We start from the raw sequence: 21945 nt of genomic DNA on the forward strand, positions 1-21945 counted from the left end.
TTTTCAAGGACAAGCGGTAGACTTTGTGAAAGGCAGAATTAGTTTTGAGCAATTGTAGAGCAAAAGATGAGGGACGTTGTGGCTCAGTGGCTAAAACACTGAGCTTGTCGATCAGAAAGGTCAGCAGTTCGGCGGTTCAAATCCTTAGCGCCGCGTAACGGAGTGAGCTCCTGTTACTCGTCCCAGCTTCTACCAACCTAGCAGTTCGAAAGCATGTAAAAATGCAAGTAGAAAAATAGGGACCACCTTTGGTGAGAAGGTAACAACGTTCCATTCGCCTTTGGCATTTAGTCATGCCAGCCACATGACCATGGAGACATCTTTGGACAGTGCTGACTCTTCGGCTTTGAGCATTGCCCCCTAGAGTTGGGAATCACTAGAACATATGTGTGAGGGGAACCTTTACCTTTTACCTTTAGAGCAAAAGAGAACATATACCGACTTTGACTTACAACCACAACTGAGCCCAAAATTTCTGTTGCTAAATGATAACAGTTATTAAGTGAATTTTGCCCTATTTTATGACCTTTCTTGCCACAATTGTCAAGTGAATCCCTGCAGTTTTTAAGTTAGCAACCCAGTTGTTAAATGAATCTGGCTTTCTCTTTGACTTTCGTCAGAAGGTCACAAAAGGTGATCATATGACCCTGGGACACTGCAACCGTCATAAATATGAGTCAGTTGCCAAGGGTCTTGATCATGTGACCATGGGGATGCTGCAATGGTTGTGAAAAGTGGTTTCAGAGCTTTTGCAACTTTAAATTATCACTAAATGAACTTTTGTAAGTTGAGGACTTTTTCAGTTCTTGTATCATTACAATAACTTGGAAATCAGTATGGATTACCCTAGGTCAGCAGTGCATAATCACATAAAAATCAGAGATCCCTCTTCAGCCACATTGATCAAGCCACAATGAAATGACTGAACTGCTGGCTGAATCAGTGCTCCACTCACTCCAAATGTGGCCTAAGGTTCTAAACCAACATTTGGAACAAAGGTCAAGGAGCTAACTAACTCACTAGATCCTCACTAGTCTAAGGAAACAGAGGAACATGGAAACATAAAAGAGTAGATCAGGAACCAAATTGTAATTGGTATGTATATTATACCAGAAAATTCTACAGAAAAATTCTACAGAATATCTGTCTGTGAACTGTCTGTGATGCTCAAGGAACAATGCAATATGCAGCAAGACAATGACCCAAAACATGAAAGTTGCATGACTAAAGAATGGTTAAATCAGAAGAAAGTTCATGTTTTGGAATGGAAGTTAACAAACACCACCCTAGTTACACTTTTCCTATGCACTTTTATTAAAGGCAGTGTTTCTCAAACTTGGCAACTTTAAGATCCGTGGACTTTAACTCCCAGGATTCTGGCTGGAGAATTCTGGGAGTTGAAGTCCACACATCTTAATGTTGCCAAGTTTGAGAAACACTCTAAAGCACTGAAGGAAAAAAATAAGCAAACCTGTAATAAAATAGCTGTTTTATGTTGGCTTCTCATCAGGTTGTTGATTGACTCAAAAAGCCTCCTCATGGCTTCTTCAAATTCTGTCAGTTCTTTACCTTCATATAGTCTGAAAGGGAAGAAAAAAATACAGAATAGCATTTCAAACCTGAGCTTCAGTCAAACAAGAAAAGGCATTGAATATTATTACACCAAATGCATGTTGTATAACTCAAAAAAATACTTCCAGATCCAATCATGGATCCAGCACCCTTTCCTCCCTTCCTGTTAAAGCTTTTAAGGAATTATCCCAAAATCTGTTGGATTACTGGAGAAAGCAGTTATGTCTGGAAGAGTTAGCAGTAAAAGGAAACCAGGCCACCAAAGAACATGGTGGCTGGACACCATCAAAACTGACACCAGCCAGAGCATAGAACAATTCAAAGAAATAGTGTAAGATTGGAAGATGTGGAGACCTGGCCCATAGAATTACCAAGAATCGGACACAACTGAATGGATAGCATAATCATCATCATCATCCAATTGAGTCATCTAATGCAACTTTCTGACTGGAACACACTGTTCTTTAAATCAGTGTTTCTAAATCTTAGCAAATTTAAGATGTGTAAACTTTAACTTCTAGAACTTCTAGCATGAGGAAAGCTGAAAGTTGAAGTCCACACATCTTAAAATTGGCAAGGTTATTGCTCTAAATGTATGTTGCTGACTATTTGTCTCTGACCATCAAACAGATTTTTTTTCTGGCATTATTGAAATGAAAGTCAAGAAGGCAGGTCTCTGACTCATACTCAAGTAGAGGATAATTTCTTTAAAATTAATCCCATCTGACAAAACAAATCCTAGGAGGGGATTCTTCTCAGTTGCCTATCTATCAAACCCTACCCATCAATCACATGTTCTGAATAAAACAAGTTAGATAAAAAGTAGCTTGCTTACTTTAGTATGCAACTAAAGAATACTTTTGTTCTTAATTGGCATACATACAAGGTTAGTTGAAAATTGTTGCTTACTTGCCTATTTATACAAATTCCATTTTTCCTACTCATTCAATTTTTAATAAAGAATTAAATCCTGTAATAAAAGTTTGAATTGTCGTTAAATTAACTAATGAGTCAATCAGGATCTCTCCTATCAAAATCTCTTACATTTGAAAACCCCTCAAAAAAGATCAACAACCCCAATGTAATATTTATGTACATAACTATTTTAAACAAATAAATATAAGTGATAATTCCACCCCATGATGCATTTGTCAGACCCATTTGGAGTATAGTGTCTAGTTTTGGCCACCATATTGCAAGAAAGAAGGAAATGATGCAGAAAAGAATAGAAATGACAAAGGGCTTGGAACTAAATCCTCCAAATAACAGTTATATGAGCAAAGTTAGCCTAAAAGGGAAGGAACTAAGGGGAGATATGATAGCAGCTTGCAGTACTTGAAGAGGAGTTGCAGGCGAAACGGTATAGTCTTATTCTCCATAGCTCCTGCAGGTAGGGCAAGAATGGGGGAAGGTTTTACAGAGGGACATCCATATTCAATCTAAGAAGAAAGTTCTTGAATGAAAAAGCTATGGACTTCCTGGAGTCATGGATGCTTTATTGCTGGAGATTTTCAAGCCATTTGCCTGGGATGATATAAAGATTTCTGCCCTGGACTGAATTAGAAGTCCTCCAAAGTCCTTTCCAATCCTATCAGTCTATGATGACAGCTGTTGATACAGAAATGCCTCTCAATCTCTTTTCCTTTACGAGAAAGCTAGGCCATTTTATAAGCCCTATGGGCAAGCCAAATAAAGGATATATGTATACATGCAAAACCTACATGGAAATGCAGATGTAACATTCTGACAGAACCCAGTGAAAGCATTTTGTCTAATGGCTGTTTAAAACTTAGAACCAAAAGTGTTCCAGAGGAGATAACTTTTTATATCCTTAATATGGATAAATATTCTCAAAAATTCCCAGCACAGATCCTACAACTTCAGTGGGCAGTTTGCTTCAATAAATAAGTACTCTATTATTTAGGGCATTCTTCCAATAACTAATTAAGGTTTTTTTCATTCTCCTTTAAAGGTATTGGTCAGGTCACACTGTCCTATGCTTTATACAGCAAATGTAACAAATTGTACTTTTCTTCTCTCTTCTCTTTCTATTTCTGAGTGCTTTTATTGTTAACCTTGCTAAAATTGTTTGTTATTTGAATTAGGCATCATGGATTCTGTTAACTGTTCCTTTCAAATTGGCTTGCTTCAAAACCAACCACAGATACCATAGTAGCCACAGTTTCTTCTCTATCCTTATTAGATTTTCCCTTGTTAAAGTTCTTTATTTAAACTAAATATTCTTTAAACTCTTCTTTATATAATTCATCATTTAGACTATTTATCAGCCTTATAGTTCACATTCTAGTGTTTTATACACACACACACACACACACACACACACACACACACACACACACCAAACAGATTAAAAATAAAAATCTATTTTTAAAACAATCTAAAACATGGCATTTAGGTCAGATTAGGGCCAAGCCATAGTTTCTCACCTACAGTAAAAAGCTTGTAAACAATAAAGGCATAATACAAATAAAACTATATACCATCCAGAATCCTCTGGACTTGGTGATTAATAAATTTAAATCAGTAAATAATAAAAGGAGTCATCAATTTTCTTCTTAAACTTCCCATCGATATAATATTTGATCAAAGCATGTAGCAATAATCTGTGCTCTCTCTGTGTATAGGGAAATTTCTACACTGCTACAAAAAAGGAATTTCTTAGGTATCTACTATGATTGGATCTCTTATAGTTTGTTCAGTTATTATTTAAGAGGGTCATTCATTCATTTAGCATATGATGAGAACATGACAGAAGAGAAGTAAACCGATGCTATGGTGCATATGGTCCTATCCATTTAAGATGCTTTTGTCTTGTGCTCATGCTAGCTCTAAATCCTCCCCAGATTGAAATGCAAGGGAGCATATGCATACCATATGCTCCCTTGGGCATTCCTCAGCTGCTGTGCCCTCCCATCTTTTTTTTTCAAGTAAGCAAGAGCCAATCGCTTTCATTCTTGAGGTCAAATCTTCCTGGGACAGAAAAGGTATGTGAATGCACCCTAGGTAAAATAAAATAATAACAAAAGAGACATCAAATATGAATTGGGTTACCAACAACCAGAAGTGAAATCTACTTACCTTCCCTACAGGGGTGAAATGTTCCTGGTTCGGACAGGATCACTCGATCCGGTAGCGATGGCGGCGGATGGTTCGGAGAGTTAGTAGCAAAAATCCCTGCGCGCCCCCCCATGCCCAGCTGAGCCACGTGATCATCAGAGGCTGTTTTTTTACTTTTAAACGCATTTTTTCTACAACCTCTTCAGCCAAAAAAATGCGTTTAAAAGTAAAAAAAAAAAAGCCTCTGATGATCACGTGCCTCAGCTGGGATCATCAGAGGTTTTTAAAAGCATTTTTTCTACAACCTCTTCGGCCGAAGAGGTTTAGAAAAAAAAATGCCTTTAAAAGCCTCTGGCGATCCCAGCTGGGTTGCCTGATTATCAGAACCTTCTAAAAGCATTTTCTTTCTGCAACCTCTTCAGCCGAAAAGGTTGTAGAAAAAATGCTTTTAAAAGTAAAAAAAAAAAAAAATTGGCCACACCCACCCAGTCACATTACTCCCCCCCCCAAGCCATGCCACAGAACCGGTAGTAACAAATTTTAGATTTCACCCCTGCTTCCCTACCGGTTCAAAAGTGCATGCGCTGCATGCATGGAGGGTAAAGAAAGGTTACTTCCTGATTAAAAGCAGGAAGTAACGAAGACCAGGAGGGTGGGCGGAGTCTCATGCTACCGTCGTTACTAGTTCTCCAAACCATCTGCCACCATTGCTACCAGTTCAGCCGAAGCAGTCCGAACCAGTAGCATTTCACCCCTGCCAACCACCCTGGATATTATATCTCCACCATGTTTCCAAAACAGAATGTTAAAAATACATGCTTTAGTTGCATAATTTTATTGAATCATTTGCTTTTTCCCCCCCATTTTCTTTCCTTTTTTCCTTGCAGAGAAAAATTAACATTCAAAGCTTGCTAATTAAAAGTAATATTAAGGCTGTTCCAGATCTACATTAGATAATAATAGCATTGTGGCCTTCATTATATTCAGCTTATTAACGGTCATTAAACATGACTTAATCTTCTTTATTAGCAAATAAATCTAACAATTCAGGGAGGCTGAAACAAAAGAGGGAAATATATGTAATTGTATGGCCTATCTTGTCCAGAACTTCTATTTAGAGAAGTATTCGACTTACCCTCACATAACGAATTAGACATATGTCATAATACTCCACACATTTTAATAGTACAATAGAGAAACAGAAGTAATAACATAAGTTATAAATAGTGTGGCGTATCTGGAATGAATGCAACATCAGCTTTGAATGGGCAAAAATGTTCATTTTATTTCTTATTATTTTCTTTTCTCCCTCTTCTTGTTGCCTCTTATAGCCCCCATTCAGACAGAAGAATTGTAGATGCTCATGGAGATAATGCATAGACTATTAAGTGGGGATAGAATCAGCTAGGAAACCCTTCTGCCTCAAAGACATTCTGAGAATTCTAATCAGAAACTGCTTCATCATGGAAAAACCCAACTCATTCTTAGGAAAAAGCTTTTGTTCAGGGAATGGGAGGGATGTTAAAAAAATGTGAACAACTTTTTGGAAAGCCATTCACTGTATGTTTGTGTTGTGTACGTGTGTGTGTGTGATTATTTCAGCTACAAAAGTAAAGCCACCCTTAAGCTGAATTAAGGACCTGCTTCTCATTCAACTATGGACTCAAATATGCCTTGCTTTTGGGAACAATTCAGAATGGGAGCCAATGCTTTCTAACAGGATGTTTCCCTTTCAAGCCTACAAAGCTAATACGCTTTGGCAGTCCCTCGTCTAAATATTGAGCAGCCCCAGCCAGGCTTAGCTTTCAAGCAGTGGCTTGTGTAGAGTTCTATGGTCCTCCAAGCAAACTTTTTAGAAGTTCTCCCAACACAGTCATATAATAATGTAATCAAAACATTAATTTATTCCCAATACCTTGGGAAAATTGGTACTATCTGAGATGGGTGAGTTCTAAAATTTTTTACTACTGGTTCTGTGGGCGTGGCTTATTTTGTGGACATGGCTTGATGGTCATGTGACAGTGGGTGTGGCTTGATGGTCATGTGACTGGGTAGGCGTGGCCAACTCAATGTCACTCACGTCAAGGGGTGCCTCACCTGGCCCCTCCCCTCCCAGCCATTTCTTGTCACACCCAGCCTTAACATATCTATAGTTCTGTAAAAATGTTGTTCACCTTTTTTCAACTTTATTATCTACATACTATAGATACACTTTCATGGACCACTGAAAGGAGGAAATGGCTCACATGCTTTGCCCAAGAGTGTGATAGACAACAGGCTTTTAAGGGGCTGCCAGAAAGAAGGCATTTTCCAAAGCACCAGAAGGCAAAACAAGAAGCAATGGATGGAAACTGAACAAAGAGAGATGGATGGAAATGGATGGAAACTGAACAAAGAGAGAAGCAACCTAAAACTAAGGAGAAACTTCCTGACAGTGTGAACCAATATAGGTGCAGAAATATTTCAGTCATAATTTCACATATAAAATAGCCATTCGTGTAATACAACCTGCATATTGTTCAAAACAGTCATTAGTATTATGGCTGATGTTTGACAGCAAGCCTAAAAGTCAAAGATTACAAGAGTGCTTTTTCTCTGTATGTATACAAAACATACATACCAGGAATAGCATATTAAAATGGATTTATGTATTGGTAGATTTCAAATTTTTTTACTACTGGTTCTGTGGGTGTTGCTTGGTGGGCGTGGCGTGGTGGGTTTGACAGGGGAAGGATACTGCAAAATCCCCATTCCCTCCCCACTCCAGGGGAAGGTTACTTCAAAATCCCCATTCCCTCAGAGTTTTTTTCTGTGGACTGGAAGGGGCCTGTATCCCACAGATGGAGTTTTGTTTGTTTGTGCAGACCAGTTTCTGCACAAACTGATGATGCCAGTCCACGGGGGTTGGGGACTCCTGCCCTACATAACTTCAGTTAGCATGTTTTACAAGGCTACTCAAGAAATGGCACTGTGGTAGTAGAACATCCTTTGATGAATTCCAAAATATTGGAAGTATAAATTCAGATGGTTTAGATGAAAAGCCAAAAAAAAAAAAAAAAAAAGTTTTGGTATGAATGAAAATTTGCTCTGTTGAAAATTAAGCCTGAGTGCGGAGAAGTCAGTTAATTAACTTTTTCAGATGAAGCAATCATGGTAATGAATGCTGTCTTCTCAGAAAGTATACGCCAAGAGAAGAAAACAAAAATGAACACAGGAAAGAAAATTAAACACTATGAGAGTGGGGGGGGGCACAAGAAAAGATATATAAACAGAAATTATAATGCAAACCTCTCGAGAAGGTATTTCAAGGTTTTCACATTATGGTAGAGAAAAGAAATGTCAGAAACTATGTCTAAATGGAGAATTCACAGCCTAGCTAAAAGGGTTCACATCAAAACCCTTCACTCTAAATACAGCTCTTCAGAGACAGAGAACGTAATTGTGTGATTTCATAGTAGTCCTCACCGCTGTGGAGTTGGAAGGTGCTTTATATGCTAAACTTAATTGGACTTATTTATAAAAGTGCACATTGGGAAAAAAAGAATCTCTGCTTACAAAGTAATACTTAGAAAGTATGTATCTAAAGGCTTCCACTATCCCAAATCAAAGGCGAGAGGCTTGAAATGAATATACAAGTTGATTGCACATTTGATTGGATTCTTAGATGCCTTTCTCCTCCCTGGGCCCATTGACAACTGTAATGTGTTCATTCAGAGGAACAATTATAGTAAGGAGAGATTGCTATACAGTATTAAAATGGTGCGCTGAATTTCTCTCTTGCTCTTTTTCAAATGCTATTAGGATCTTTGTGGATTTTAATAAGGATTGAAAACTTCCATCCAGGCAGCAAATTGCTGCTTAGTGTGGTACTTTTTGTGTACCATCTCAGTGTCTACTGACCTTGCTTCCAAATTTTTATATAGTTTAGAAATGGTCTCTGTGTTCTTTTGCATGTATTTCCAGTATAAAACAACTGAGTTTATTTATCATGGTAAATGCAGTATCTATCCAATTAGTCTGTTTAATCAATCAGATATTGAGTGCACCTTCATCCTGGATAGTACATCCTTTAGAGATTTCAAACATCTTCAACATTTAATTGAGTTGGTTCTCTGAAATGTTTCATGTTAATATGGCTCAGATTCAGAGAATTGTGCGGCCAACAATGCAAGCTGCCCTTTGCTTTTTTCCCTCTCACATCAAAAGAGAATTTGAAGGTATTTGAAGATCTGGAGATTGTCAGAATCAGTTTACAGTATGTTATGAGTCAAAATAATATGTTTAAGAAAGAAGTGGAACCTCTGGTTTCATTATCTAATTGTACAAATCAGAAGACCATAAATTAATGCCTGCAGCATCCAAGATGGCACTAGGGAATCTCAACATTAAGTAAAAATAGAAACTAGATAAATGATAGATATATGATAGATAGATAGATAGATAGATAGATAGATAGATAGATAGATAGATAATAGATAGATAAGATGAGATAGACAGGCAGACAGACAGACAGATCATAGTGAATTGAGATCTTTCAAGCCTATTTTGTGATTTTAAAAAAATATTTTTATTTTTGCTGTCTGTGCAATCCACATCACATCGCAAAATGATACCCATTGCCGGAACAAACTGCTTGCCTTGCTTTATGGACTGTCTCCCAGACCCATTGCTTTATTAAAACTATTCTGATCAATGTGAGATCTTGCTCAACGAATTTCATACCCTAATAACTGTACTTTATTCATGGTCTTTGAACTATTTTCTGATAAGAAGAACCAGTCTGCCTTGCCATTTACATTCATCTACTTTTCTAATGATGTAAGATTTAGAAACCTTAAATATCGGCGCACTGAACAAAATCTTCAGAGAAAAATATATCTTGCAGAATATCAAGAAATGCTTCTCAACAAATATGTTTCAAATAGACACCAAGTTCAATACGCGATTGCACCTTCTTTCTGATCTAACATATTGCAATTTAATGATCACAATTTTAAAGTAATTTTCTAAAATCTATACATCTGTTTCAGAGTATCCATGGCTGCACAGTGCACACAGCTAATCGGACAATATGTTTCTGTAAAACACCTAGAAAGGGAGGAAGTCGGAAGCAGCAAAGTAGAAAGTATATCACTAGGTAAAAATAGTTATCATTTTGAATTTATGTTGTAACCAAATCAATCTGACCTTCCAAATTATTGTAACAATTCAATCCAAAAATATATGTCCAAATTGGTTCAATGAGTAAAGAATTGCACATTTGGGCACTAACTTGGCAACAAGTATTATTGGATACAAAATGATATAATTCTGAGTCAACATGCTAAGCTCTCTAACTAATTAACCTATAACAGTTTCAAACTATTTGGTATCTTCCAAAGATGTTAGATCACAACTGCCATAAAGTACCATGGAGAAAGATTTCAGGGAGTTATAACAAAAACACCTGAAAGCATGTTGATTTCTATCTCTATCATGAATATTGAAACTCTAAAAACAGTGCTTAATAGGTGAGGGCAAGAGACCAGCATGACTAGATGTATTTGTTTCATATTGTTCCTCCGACAGTCTCCAAACTTACAACAACTAAAAGAGGTGTGTGATATTCTAACCAGACCTACAACCAACTCATGTCTGTCCATAGAGTTGCTTTTAAATTAGAACTTCACTGACATTGCACATATAAGTTTACTTTATTATTCATAACGTTTCTGACTAGTTACATGATAATTCTTAAACATGTAAGGCTAATCTTTTTAAAATTAAATAGGCTGGATTTGAACAGACTATGAGAAAATTCCAATGCTACATTGAAAAATTGAAAAAATGATCACAGAAGCTGACAAACACATTTTCATATTATTGCTAAAAAATAATTACATGAATGGGTTCATAAAGTTGCCAGCAAAGCAGCCCTGCTCAAGCCTGACATACTTACCATTCTCACTGATAATATACTTGGCCAAATTGTTAGCAGAAAATCATTCTCTCCCAGTGTTTTCTAAGTGCTAAAATCTACAATTCCTAAATCTCTGAGCCACCATGGCCATCAGATAGTTTCATATAGCCAAAATTGGCAAAAAAAAAAATGTGCAGATTGGAAACTTTAAGAATTATTATTCTTCAACCAAGTTGAAGAAAATTATGCTATACCTGAGTGGAGATGTTATGCCTAAGAAGAAATGTAAATCAAATACTTACTGAGAAAACAAAGTCCTTGACCGAACTATAAACTTGAATACATATTCCAGAGCTTTCAGTGTTCTTAATATAGGTTCACACTGTTCTCCTCTGCTTGAAGTATCCAAATAAGTCTTCAGAACTGCCATTAATTTCCTGAAATCAGGAGAACATGTTACACAAACGGAAAACCATCTTTGTCCAATTAGATTTCTAACTAGTGTGAGTGGCAAATATATGTAGTACATGCTGTAACATGGCAGATAATTTTTTTTTGTTTTGTAATTCAAATGCAGGTATTAAAACACTTCACCTGAGGAAAAAATCACAGCATAGCTATTCAACATTATTATTTCTATCTTTCATACAAGATAATTCTGGAGGGCAGCCATAATTATTACACAGAATAATATTACATTAGAAGTACAGGATAGAGTTGGGAACTCTTTGAACCAAACAATTTGCATGGGGCCATTATAAATACATTTCTAGTTTTTTTTGTTGCGCAGAGAATATTTTTGCCACGATTCCATGATCCATGGAAAATCAGTATAGAAGAAGTGAGATCCATTCCCTTGTTCCTTTCTCTTCTACATGCATCAAACAGTAGAATAGAATATGATTTAGGGGCTTCTCATATTGATTTCTCCATCAGGATTGTTATATACTTACTTGTAGGCTAAAGTTGCACTGAAATGTTGCTGTATATAAGCCTCCAATACAGTATTGAAATGCTGAAATTTTCTATCTGCAATGAGTCCTATTACATAAATCTGTAACAGAATAAGGGTTTTCATATGTAAAATATCACTTGGAAATGTTTTTTTAGAAAAAGAGGGGAGAGGTGATCCTTCCTTATGGACTCCACTGAATTCAGAATATTGGTGATATTTTAGTGTCCAATTAATTACTTGTCCCTATTCCAGATTGCTTGCTTTGGCAAAGCACTTGGAAAGGATAAGTGCAGATATTTTCATGCAAGAAATAAAGAAAGAAACAAGAGTCTGTGAGCTCTGCTGTATAAAAAAAAATAGATGGAGCTTTGATTACACTCTTGTGGCTGCCATTTTGGATTTTGAACAATACCAAGCAGAAAATGGTGAGAGGGAAAGCTACTTATGTCAGTTGGAGTTCTCTACCTCACCAGTTAGGGATGTAAAGGAAATCCACCCAGAGGAAATGGAGAGGAATTGCAGAGGAAATGAATAAATGCAATTGCCAACACAGATATGGGAAAAGCTATATGTTGCAGTGAATTAAATATGCTGGCATTTTTTTCAGTTCCCAGTCCAACATTCACACAAATAGATAGATAGATAGATAGATAGATGATAGATAGATAGATAGATAGATAGATAGATAGATAGATAGATAGATGATAGATAGATAGATAGATAGATAGATAGATAGATAGATAGATAGATAGATAGATTTGTTTTCTGAGGTTTTTGCGGGTATTTGTATGTAGGTGCTTCTGGCTTCTAGGAGCATGAAGCCGAAAACACCAGCCTGAAGATGACGAATGAGACTTCGTTGAAACGTCACCAAAACACCTCCAATTTTACGCGGGAGAAAACCTGAATAACCAAAGACCTACATACAAACACCCGCGAAAACCTCAGAATATATATATATATATATATATATATATATATATATATATATATATATATATATATATATATATGAAGTGATAGACATCACGATCTCCGGAACATTTAAAAGTTGCACAGGTCATTACATAAGAGAAACATCAAAATGACTGAAAACGAGGGTGCATGAGCACAAACTAGCGGTCAGACGTAAGGAACACCACTCCCAGATTTGGATGCATATGGAGGAGCATGGTCACGAGTTCAACTTCCAAGAGACCGAAGTCGTTGCCTAAGATGAAACAAAAGGAAGGCGCCCCTTGAAAGAAGCCTGGTTCTCTAACAACAACTCCCTCAATAGACATATTGACATACCACCGGCATACCAGGCTTTACGGCACCAGGAAAGACTTAAGGAGGACCGATCACTAAGACCGAATGGAGATCGGGGACAAATCTCCTCCTCTAGGCATAGAGATTGGCCCAATGAAGGTGTGACCAACCCTGGCATAGGGCAAGAGAGTAGGCTAGGAAAACAGCAGAATGAGGGAGATGGGGGGGGGTAAGGAAGAACAACGCAGACCCATCACAAGATCATGGGTAAAACAAATGGGTTTAGAGGAGGCAACGTGTGTGCCTAAAAGGGAAAGGCATAACAATGAGAGAGAGGGAGCTGGGAGTAATACCTTCAAAGCAATGCCTGATAACCCTGCGTTACCCCGCAGGGAGAGAAAGAGGCAACACACAATGGGGCAGGAGGCAGGGAAAAGTGCATCGTCATCTGTCAGCATGACTAAGGCAGAAAATAAGATAATTACAGGGGGAAGGCAAGGGTGTGGGCCTGTTACACGGGCAATGACTAAATTGATCAGCATTGCATAAAAGCAAGCAGCTCTTCAATGGTGATTTTATACTCTGACGAAGTCGGTAGGGGCCGACGAAAGCTTAGCACAAGTTTTAAAATAAAATTTTTAAACTTTTAAACATTCCAGAGATCGTGATGTCTATCGCTTCTTCTACAACTATACCTGGAACTCTTCTGGACAATTCTTAATATATATATATATATTAATATATATATTAATTATATATTCTTCTACAACTATACCTGGAGCATCTTCAGGACAATTCTTAATATATATATATATATATACATACATATACATATACATATACATATACATATACATATACATATACATATATATATATTGTATATATGTTTAAGAATACTATGAAAAATGCATAAAAATATGCATATATTAAAAAATATATTATGGAATGTATATGAAATGTGCACATTGAGGAAAGTTGTATTGCAAAATTCCAAATAGTTAGGAAAGCTGGAAACAATAGATGTGGATTTTTCAGATTCACGTGGAAAAAAATTAGAGCATGGAGAATACATGAGATTCTACCTAACAAATGGATTAATATCTAAACATGTGAGACTCCAATATGGACTTCATTAATAACTATCTCCTGAAATAGATAATTCTGATATTTCTAGTTCCACATAATGCAGTGAGGCTCCCTAGATAGTTTAAGGATTATAATTATAGCATGGATGAGAAGTGAAGCCATCATGCTCACTTTGGTGGCATCATTCTCTCTTGTGACTTGTTTCTAAAAAAAAAAAAAAAAAAAAAAAGCAGAACGCTAGCAAAGAGCTTACTTGATTGAAAGAATTGATACACTAATCCTTACCAAAGCATCAAAGACAAGAATGTCATATGCATCACTGTGAGAATGTTCCATCATGATATTAAATAGGGCATCTAGAGTATCCTGGAGGAACTACAGAAAGGGAGAGAGGGAATGTAAAGAACAAGCAAATATGTTAATAGGTTTGGTACTATGACAGGATAAAAGTTCTTTGAAAAATATTTTGATTTGTCTAAGCGGAAAACATCCCACCTAGCCCCAGGGAAAGTGTTTCACACCTCAAAGAATTCATCCTGATAGCCCTGTCACCTGGAGCTTCACAACGTCTTTGAAGATTTATTTTCATCAAAGCACACATTTAAGTCCAACAAGCACAGCCACGATTATTATGTTGTATTTAATGCTAAGTTTAGCATCTTAGCTGTGAATTGTCAAAAGGAGACTACAGCACATCTTCTTAACATTTCTAAAGCCCACAGCAGTTGTTTTTAACAGTGAGCAACTGTGAATGTTCAGTAATAACTGTTCCCTACCCAAAGTGGATGAATTTTATAACCATCTATTTTGTCAGTTTGGTGCGATGGTTAAGACATCAGGCTAGAAAATAGCAGGCTGGGAGTTCTAGTTCTGCCTTAGGCATGAAGCCAGCTGTGCAATCTTGGGGCAGTTATTTTCTTTCAGTTCTAAGAAAGAGACAATGGCAAACCATTTCTGAAAAAACTTTGGCAAGAAAACTGCAGGGACAAACAATCTCAGAGAATCAAAGGGGATTGAATGGAGGGGGGGGATGCCCCTTGAAACCCAACAGTAGGAAATGATCAATCACTCTCTCATCTGTCTGTCTGTATTCTACACCATTATCCATATTCCTAGCCAAATAGGGAAAGGAAAATGAAAATAAAATGAACATTCCTCTATTCTTTCCCATAAGTTAAGTTATTTTCTTCATCTAGTTATAAGAAGCTTCAATGTAAGGGACAAATTTGCTTGATGCCATTCATTATTATCCCACTCTTTCCCAGTCTTAGGTCCCTCAATAGGTGCATGTAATTTCATTTAAATCTGATAATATCTGGGAATCTATGATGGGGAACAGGTGATTTATTCTACTATACATCCTAGGTCCACTTGAATATTCTGCATGGGAAAAAACAGGTGTCATTTGTACTGCTTAGGAACTTTAATATACTCATCGCCTTTTTCAAATGTTGTGAGTGTCCCAAGCAGAACATTTACTTGTCTTTCGATTGAAATCAATTACCAAATAAGTGGGATGTTTGGAAAAACCCAAATTTGGATTTATATCTTAAAATTAATTTTAATTCCATATCTGGAAAAAATACCACTGACCTTATAAAGGACAATGACAAACTGCACCAAATTCAGAAAAATCGTTGTCAAAGTGAATGACTTCTTAAACAAGAGAAAGTCATGAGTGATCAATCTGCCACTGTCAATCCTGTTGACTTTTTGCTACCTATGAAATTAAGATTAAACATTGGTCCTTATGAACACTAGGGTAAAGGGTATTCTTGTCCTTATGAGCCTTATGAACAGTTGCATCTGTTCAGCCATTTTGTGCCACTGAATGCTGGATAAAGTGGGTTTTTGATCTAGCAGGATTTTTTTTTTTTTTTTTTTACAAAATTCCTAGGAAGTGTGGTTTATTGCAACTGGTTATCTGGCCAGCACTAGCTTGGAGTCTCATCCCAATATATAGAAGATGGAGATTACTTAAAACTTAATTAAATCAGATTGTTCCACATTATAAAGAAAGGGATCAACCAGGTTTGGGGAAAAGCTACCAAGAGACTAAGAAGTCTGGAAACCAAAACCTCTTAGCAACAGTAAAAGATATTGATATGTTTAGCCTACAAAACAGATGAATGGGGGTGGTGAAGAAATGAAAACAGTCACCAAATATCTGAAAAGTTGTCTAACAAAAGAACAAATTGATTTATTCTCTATTATCCAAGAGGCCAGAACTCAAACCAATGGGTTACAACTCCAAGGAAGTGTGTTTAGGACTGATACCAGAAGATATTTCTGCATTAACAGCTTTCAGTCCTTGGGACAGCTGCCACAATGAAATTAAGTTCTCCTTTGTGGAAATTTTCAGGGGCTGGATGGTCATTTATCAAAACTATTTTCGTGGATCCTACACTGAGCAGGGAGTTAAAATAGGTGGCCTCTAAGATCTTGTTCAATTCCATGATCTCTGAGTCTATGAATCTTGGGAACTGCCTGTTGTTCCTCTCAAGAAGGCCTCGAGACATGATGATGATTAAGAGGTAAATTGTTACTAATCTATAAAATCCAAACTTGCTATCCAAACAAAAGCACTTGTATGACCTGATATTTTGAAACATTCATTAAAGTGTTAAATGTTTGAAATATTAATTTTTAGGGTCAGAAATAAGCATTTAAGTATACAAATATAAGAGTCATTGTAGAATAATCTGGCCCAATTTAGTTTGTTATCGCCTGTCAGACTGCAAAAAGAAAAACAGATTAATCACCTTGTTCTGTTCCTTGGTGATCATGCAGGTATTCCTCTTTGCAAGGAACTATCCATTTAAGAGCCTGAATTTTTAAATTCTTTGCTGCATCATAACTTTTGCTTTAATTTCATAGAAAGAACTCAACCATGACAATGACAGATTTTACCACTGACTCAAATATTTTCCAAACAAAGCAATGATATTCATGTAACAGAGAAGGGAATGATCACTGAATGGCTTTTATTATCCTTGCAACCATGAGAACATTTTCTCTGTTTGTTTTTTGTTTTATTTGTACTAACAAAGGCAAGCTGTCTTTCTACCCGGCCTTGATATTGTGCTTACTATGAGTTAATCATGCATTAAAGACTAAAGTCTTGAATCAGGGGATCTGTGATTGTTACAAATGGACATGCCCAGCATTTTTAAAAGTTTGGGGAATGCTAAAGCAGCAGCTCACTGATTCTACTTTAATCAAGGTGAATGTCTCTGAAGAATACTTGCGCGAGGCTTCTGATCAAGGGAAAATGAGTTATGTTTGCTTTATCACATTAGTGCTACTGCTTCTCCAAACAGTATTTTGCACACAGTTACCTTCTTTACTGGGAAAATGGTGCTCAAAATGAAGAGGACAAGAAGCATCCAGGTGGCCCTTTTGAAGTAAAGTAGGGCTCACTTTCCACTTTAATAAATCAAGTTTAAACACATAACCTTCACTTGCAATAATTGAAGGGCCCAATTCAGCATGAAGGCTTTGGAAAGCAATACTTAGCAATATTTTGGAGTAAGAAATAGGTGGCCCTTTTGAGGTAACATATGGCTCACTTTCCAATTTAATAAATCAAGTTTAAACATATAAGCTTCACTTGCAATAATTGTTGTTCACTGTTGAGCAATACTTTGGAGTAAGAAAACTGCAGAATCATTCATTCTTAAAGTATACATCTCACTGAAGAAAGTATCTGGATGGTTATGGTTCTATTGTCCAACATGAGATATACATGTTCTGATCTAGGACTTTACAAGGCAGGTTATCTGCAGTGGATTATGCAGTTTTATAAAATTGTTCCAGTTCTTTTCTTGGTTAGTGCTAAATTGAGTAAGCAGGTGAATACTGAAGAGTTTTGGGTTGTTGGTGGTCTTATTTAAACCAACTTGTGATCTTGCAATGCTACTCTATTACCTTTGGGCTGCCTGTTTGTGTGTGTGTGTTGTAATTCTTCCAGACTGACTGAATTTAGTTCTTTTAGAAGTTTCATAAAGCAAGCAGCAGAAAAAGTCATGTCTATTTCATTTGATCAATTGCAAAGATCCAACAGATAACAGTTAAGAGAAATAAATTGCATCTAGCTCAACCAATCCAATCTTGGTAATAAAAGTTAGACTGGTCTCTTATTCTCTATCCATTTATTGGTCTATCTGACATTGTCTAACAATACCAAAAAGAGTGGGAGGGAAGGGAGAGTTAAGAGAACATTGCAATTGGAACAAAGGATGGGAAAATATGTTGAATCCCTCATTTAATCCCCAATGATATACACCACACATTCCTTAACCTAAACCAATATAGATGTACTACTCTCTTTCTCACACCTTCTCATAATATAAATTTTTAAGCACCTTTTTATTCAGCCTAAAAGGAACTCACAGCTAAAGTGCTCTGAGCTACAATCGTTCATAGTGAATTCCAATTGTTAAAATGCAAGTTAATATTCCTGGATTCAAGTACTCCATATTGAGAAACAGAATCAGTGTTAAAATTAAAACTAAAGAAACTGTAAAAAAAATTAATCTCAGAGGCTAATAGGCAGGTAAAATTTATCTAAAGTCTTAAGTAGTTGATAAATTCACCGTACCAGACATAAAATACAAGCATATATTTACAGACATTTTCCTATCCGTTGACCCCTTATTAAGTATGGTATGCATAAAAATATGCATACCATGCCTATGAATACATGCGGTAATTTAAATAATTGCCCCTTGCTGTTCCTGGTTTTGGAAAAAATTCACATGCTGGCAGGCAGATGGCTCTTCAGTGATTTTCTTTAGTTGATTGAAAGCATGGTGGGAGGATCTAGTGGAATTAATAGAACCTTTTCTAGCATAACTGATTACTTTCCCCCTCACAATTTGGTCTGTTGCCTCTTCAGATGCTGTGGGGCCTTCATCAGGCCTGGCTGAAATATATTGCCCACCTTCAAAAGCTCTCTTGAAAATGTTTTAGGCCAGCATTTTCATATCACATTATAGGAAGTACGTCAAACTCAGAATTCTGAATATATTCACATTATAACTATGATTTTTAAAGATGGATAAGGCCTGGAAAAAAATGAAGTTTCCTGAGAACAGAAGTTCAACTAATTAGAGAGGCATCACCTGTCCAGAGTTTGCAAGAATGGAAAGAAAGAAGGAAAGAAAGACTTGTTGGATTCATTAATCATGGTTAAACCTGATTAAACCAACCACAAACAGGAACACTTTCTTGAAAAAAGGAAGTAGGAATCCAATCTTCATAGAAGTGTGTAATTAATTCCCGCCCTCTCTCCCTCCCATTTCCTACCCTGCCTACACTGGATGGGGGCATCTCATACTGTTCCTGCTATTCCCAAATTATGTAAGAGCCCCTCTTTGAGAGAGATGGGCAGTTTATAAATATGAAATATAAATACATAAATAACAAGAAAGGTGGCATTTTTTCCATTCAATGATTCTGTCCAATTCTCAGAAAAAAGTCCTGGCAGTTTTCTTGACAAGGGTCTTCTCAGAAGTGGTTTGCTATTGCGTCCTTTCTAGGGCTGAGAGAAAGTGACTGCTCCATTGGTCCCCTCAATTTCTAAGTGATAGTTCTAGTATTGCTTGTATGAATTTTGGAAAGAATTTGGGAAATGTAACTTCTTTATTCAGTGAGGTAGCAAGGGAAAACATAGTGGTTGGGTTTATACAACATGTTACCTTTACCTTTACCTTATTGTGGTAATGTGATAACTGACATTTAATTATCATGGCTTATTGTGAGAATCAGCATAGAGTATATTGTTGCAATATATAGAATAAATCATGGTTTTTAAAACCATTCTAGTGTGTTATGAGAATAATACAAAACCTTGGGTCCAGGAAAAAGTACTTTGCTCCCTCAGATGTATTAGAAAATGATTATGGGTAATTTCCACATTTGTTGGCATTCCGCATACTTCCCATAAATCCATATATCTAGATTAGAGCAAACACATGCACCATTCGATACAACTACAAAATTATAGCTAGAGATTTACTTCAGGAATCAACAAACCAAAAAAAAAAAAAAGTTAACTGCCCAAAACAGAATAAAAGGCAGGGAAAAAACAGGGAAAGAGAAAGACATGAACAACAAAAAAGAGTGTACATAATTTCTCTTTATCTTCTATCTATCTATCTATCTATCTATCATCTATCTATATCTATCTATCTATCTATCTATCTATCTATCTATCTATCTATCTATCTATCTATCCATCCATCCATCCATCCATCCATCCATCTATCTTGCTACCTAGCTAGCTTGCTACCTAGCTATCTCTATCCATTCTATCAAAAGATACCAAATTTTCCAGAGTCCCTTGAAACAACACTGTGAAGAATTAGCACCAGCAGTCACAAAAGAAAAAGCTTTTGGTTGCAACTGGAAACAATTTTGGTACGTGGAATAATCTATTTTAGTCTTAGACGAGATTAAGAAAAAATACTGCTCAGATATTTATCCTATGCATGGTACATAAAAAAACATGGCTTTAACTCTTAAATCTGACCCTGATGAACAGGCATCTTCTCCACTAAACTTGAAAGTGGATACTTGGCCATGATGGAAGAGAAACCCCTGTATAATTCAACCTATTCCACATCTGCTGCCTGAAATAGCTTTTTTACTCAGCTAACAATGAAATCACCTCTGAATATTTTTATCATGTACTCAGTTCTTGCACCTACAGAAAACAATAAATACACACAAGTATCTCGAAGTTTTCACCAAACTGTGATACAATTTATTTTTTTTTTTTAAATTAGATTTATATGCCGCCCTTCTCCGGAGACTCAGGGCGGCTTACAATGCGTTAAGCAATAGCCTTCATACTTTTGTATATTTTATACAAAGTCAGCTTATTGCCCCCACAACTGGGTCCTCAATTTACCTACCTTAGAAAGGATGGAAGGCTGAGTCAACCTTGAGCCTGGGGAGATTTGAACTTGCAGTAATTGCAGGCAGCTGATATTAATAACAGGCTTTTAGTCTGTTGAGCTATCCAGGCTCAACAGACTAAATCTTCTTCTATTTGAAGAAGAACAATACTTCAGATCCTGCATAAAAATGACAATCCTTACGAATCAAAGTTTCAATCATTAAAATTGTAAAAACTTTCCTGCTGATTCATAGCATCTGTTTTCATAGAAAGCCCTGGCAGAAAGAAGATATACCTTCACAATTTCTTCACCATCCACGATCTTCAATTTTTCTAAGTTTTCCTTCAAGAGCTCAGGTTTCATTCGCCACTTCAAAAGGCCCAGTAAACCCACTACAGAAAAGAGGAGGAATATATTCAAGTACAAAAAGACAGAAAGTACCTTTCAAGTATAATATAGAATAGTTAGGTTTTTTTTTTACCATTTTGAGTTAGCTTAGTTGAGCAAATGAGAGTTGAAATGGCAAAGGAATCTCTTGAGCTTATAGAGAGCCCTCCGACAATGCTTGCACTCCGACTTAAGGTTGAGAGTTTAGGCTCTACTTGACTGCGGATTGAAGGGAGGTTCAAGTACATGTTGACATCTTCCATTTTCTTACTATCACCCTTGAAAACAAAGCATTAATGAGATTCACTGATTTCAGATGATATTAAGCAGAACTTTTATGATTTTGCTGTACTCTTCCAATGCAAACTCCTGCTTCCACAATACCACACATTTTGTACATGATAAGTCACATGTCTAAAAATCTCAAATGAGACATGAGCAAGCATAGGTCTACAATTGATAAAGAAAGTGAAAGTACACAAGTCCTTGCACATATGGGAACAGTAGGCTAATGATACTTGTACATCTTCATTCTGGGCCGATCAATAGCACTTAGCAATAGCATTTAGATTTATATACCCGCTTCACAGTGTTTTTACAGCCATCTCTAAGTAGTTTACAGAGTCAGTATATTGCCCCCAACAATCTGGGTCCTCATTTTACCAACCTCGAAAGGATGGAAGGCTGAGTCAACCCTGATCCTGGTGAGATTCGATCTGCCAAACTGCAGGCAGCCGGTGATCAGCAAAAGTAGCCTGCAGTACTGCACTGTAGCCACTGTGCCACCATGGATCAAGCAATATCAAAAGGTT

General features: G+C 36.6%; 1 protein-coding gene across 1 annotated transcript in view; it reads right to left on the reverse strand.

Annotated features, from left to right (window-relative positions):
• Positions 1-21945, reverse strand: part of DOCK2 (dedicator of cytokinesis 2) — a 314912-nt gene that overhangs the window by 246260 nt on the left and 46707 nt on the right. The window contains exons 18-23 of the mRNA XM_070934070.1: positions 21228-21411; positions 21041-21138; positions 14130-14219; positions 11503-11603; positions 10852-10986; positions 1472-1580 (exon numbers count right to left, since the gene is read on the reverse strand). Coding sequence (XP_070790171.1) covers positions 1472-1580; positions 10852-10986; positions 11503-11603; positions 14130-14219; positions 21041-21138; positions 21228-21411 — 717 coding nt within the window. The remainder of the gene's footprint in view (positions 1-1471; positions 1581-10851; positions 10987-11502; positions 11604-14129; positions 14220-21040; positions 21139-21227; positions 21412-21945) is intronic.

This window comes from Pituophis catenifer, unplaced genomic scaffold (genome assembly GCF_029215685.1).
Source record: "Pituophis catenifer annectens isolate HBS135680 unplaced genomic scaffold, rPitCat1.0.hap2 SCAF_2, whole genome shotgun sequence".
In the NCBI taxonomy this organism is placed as follows: Eukaryota; Metazoa; Chordata; class Lepidosauria; order Squamata; family Colubridae; genus Pituophis; species Pituophis catenifer.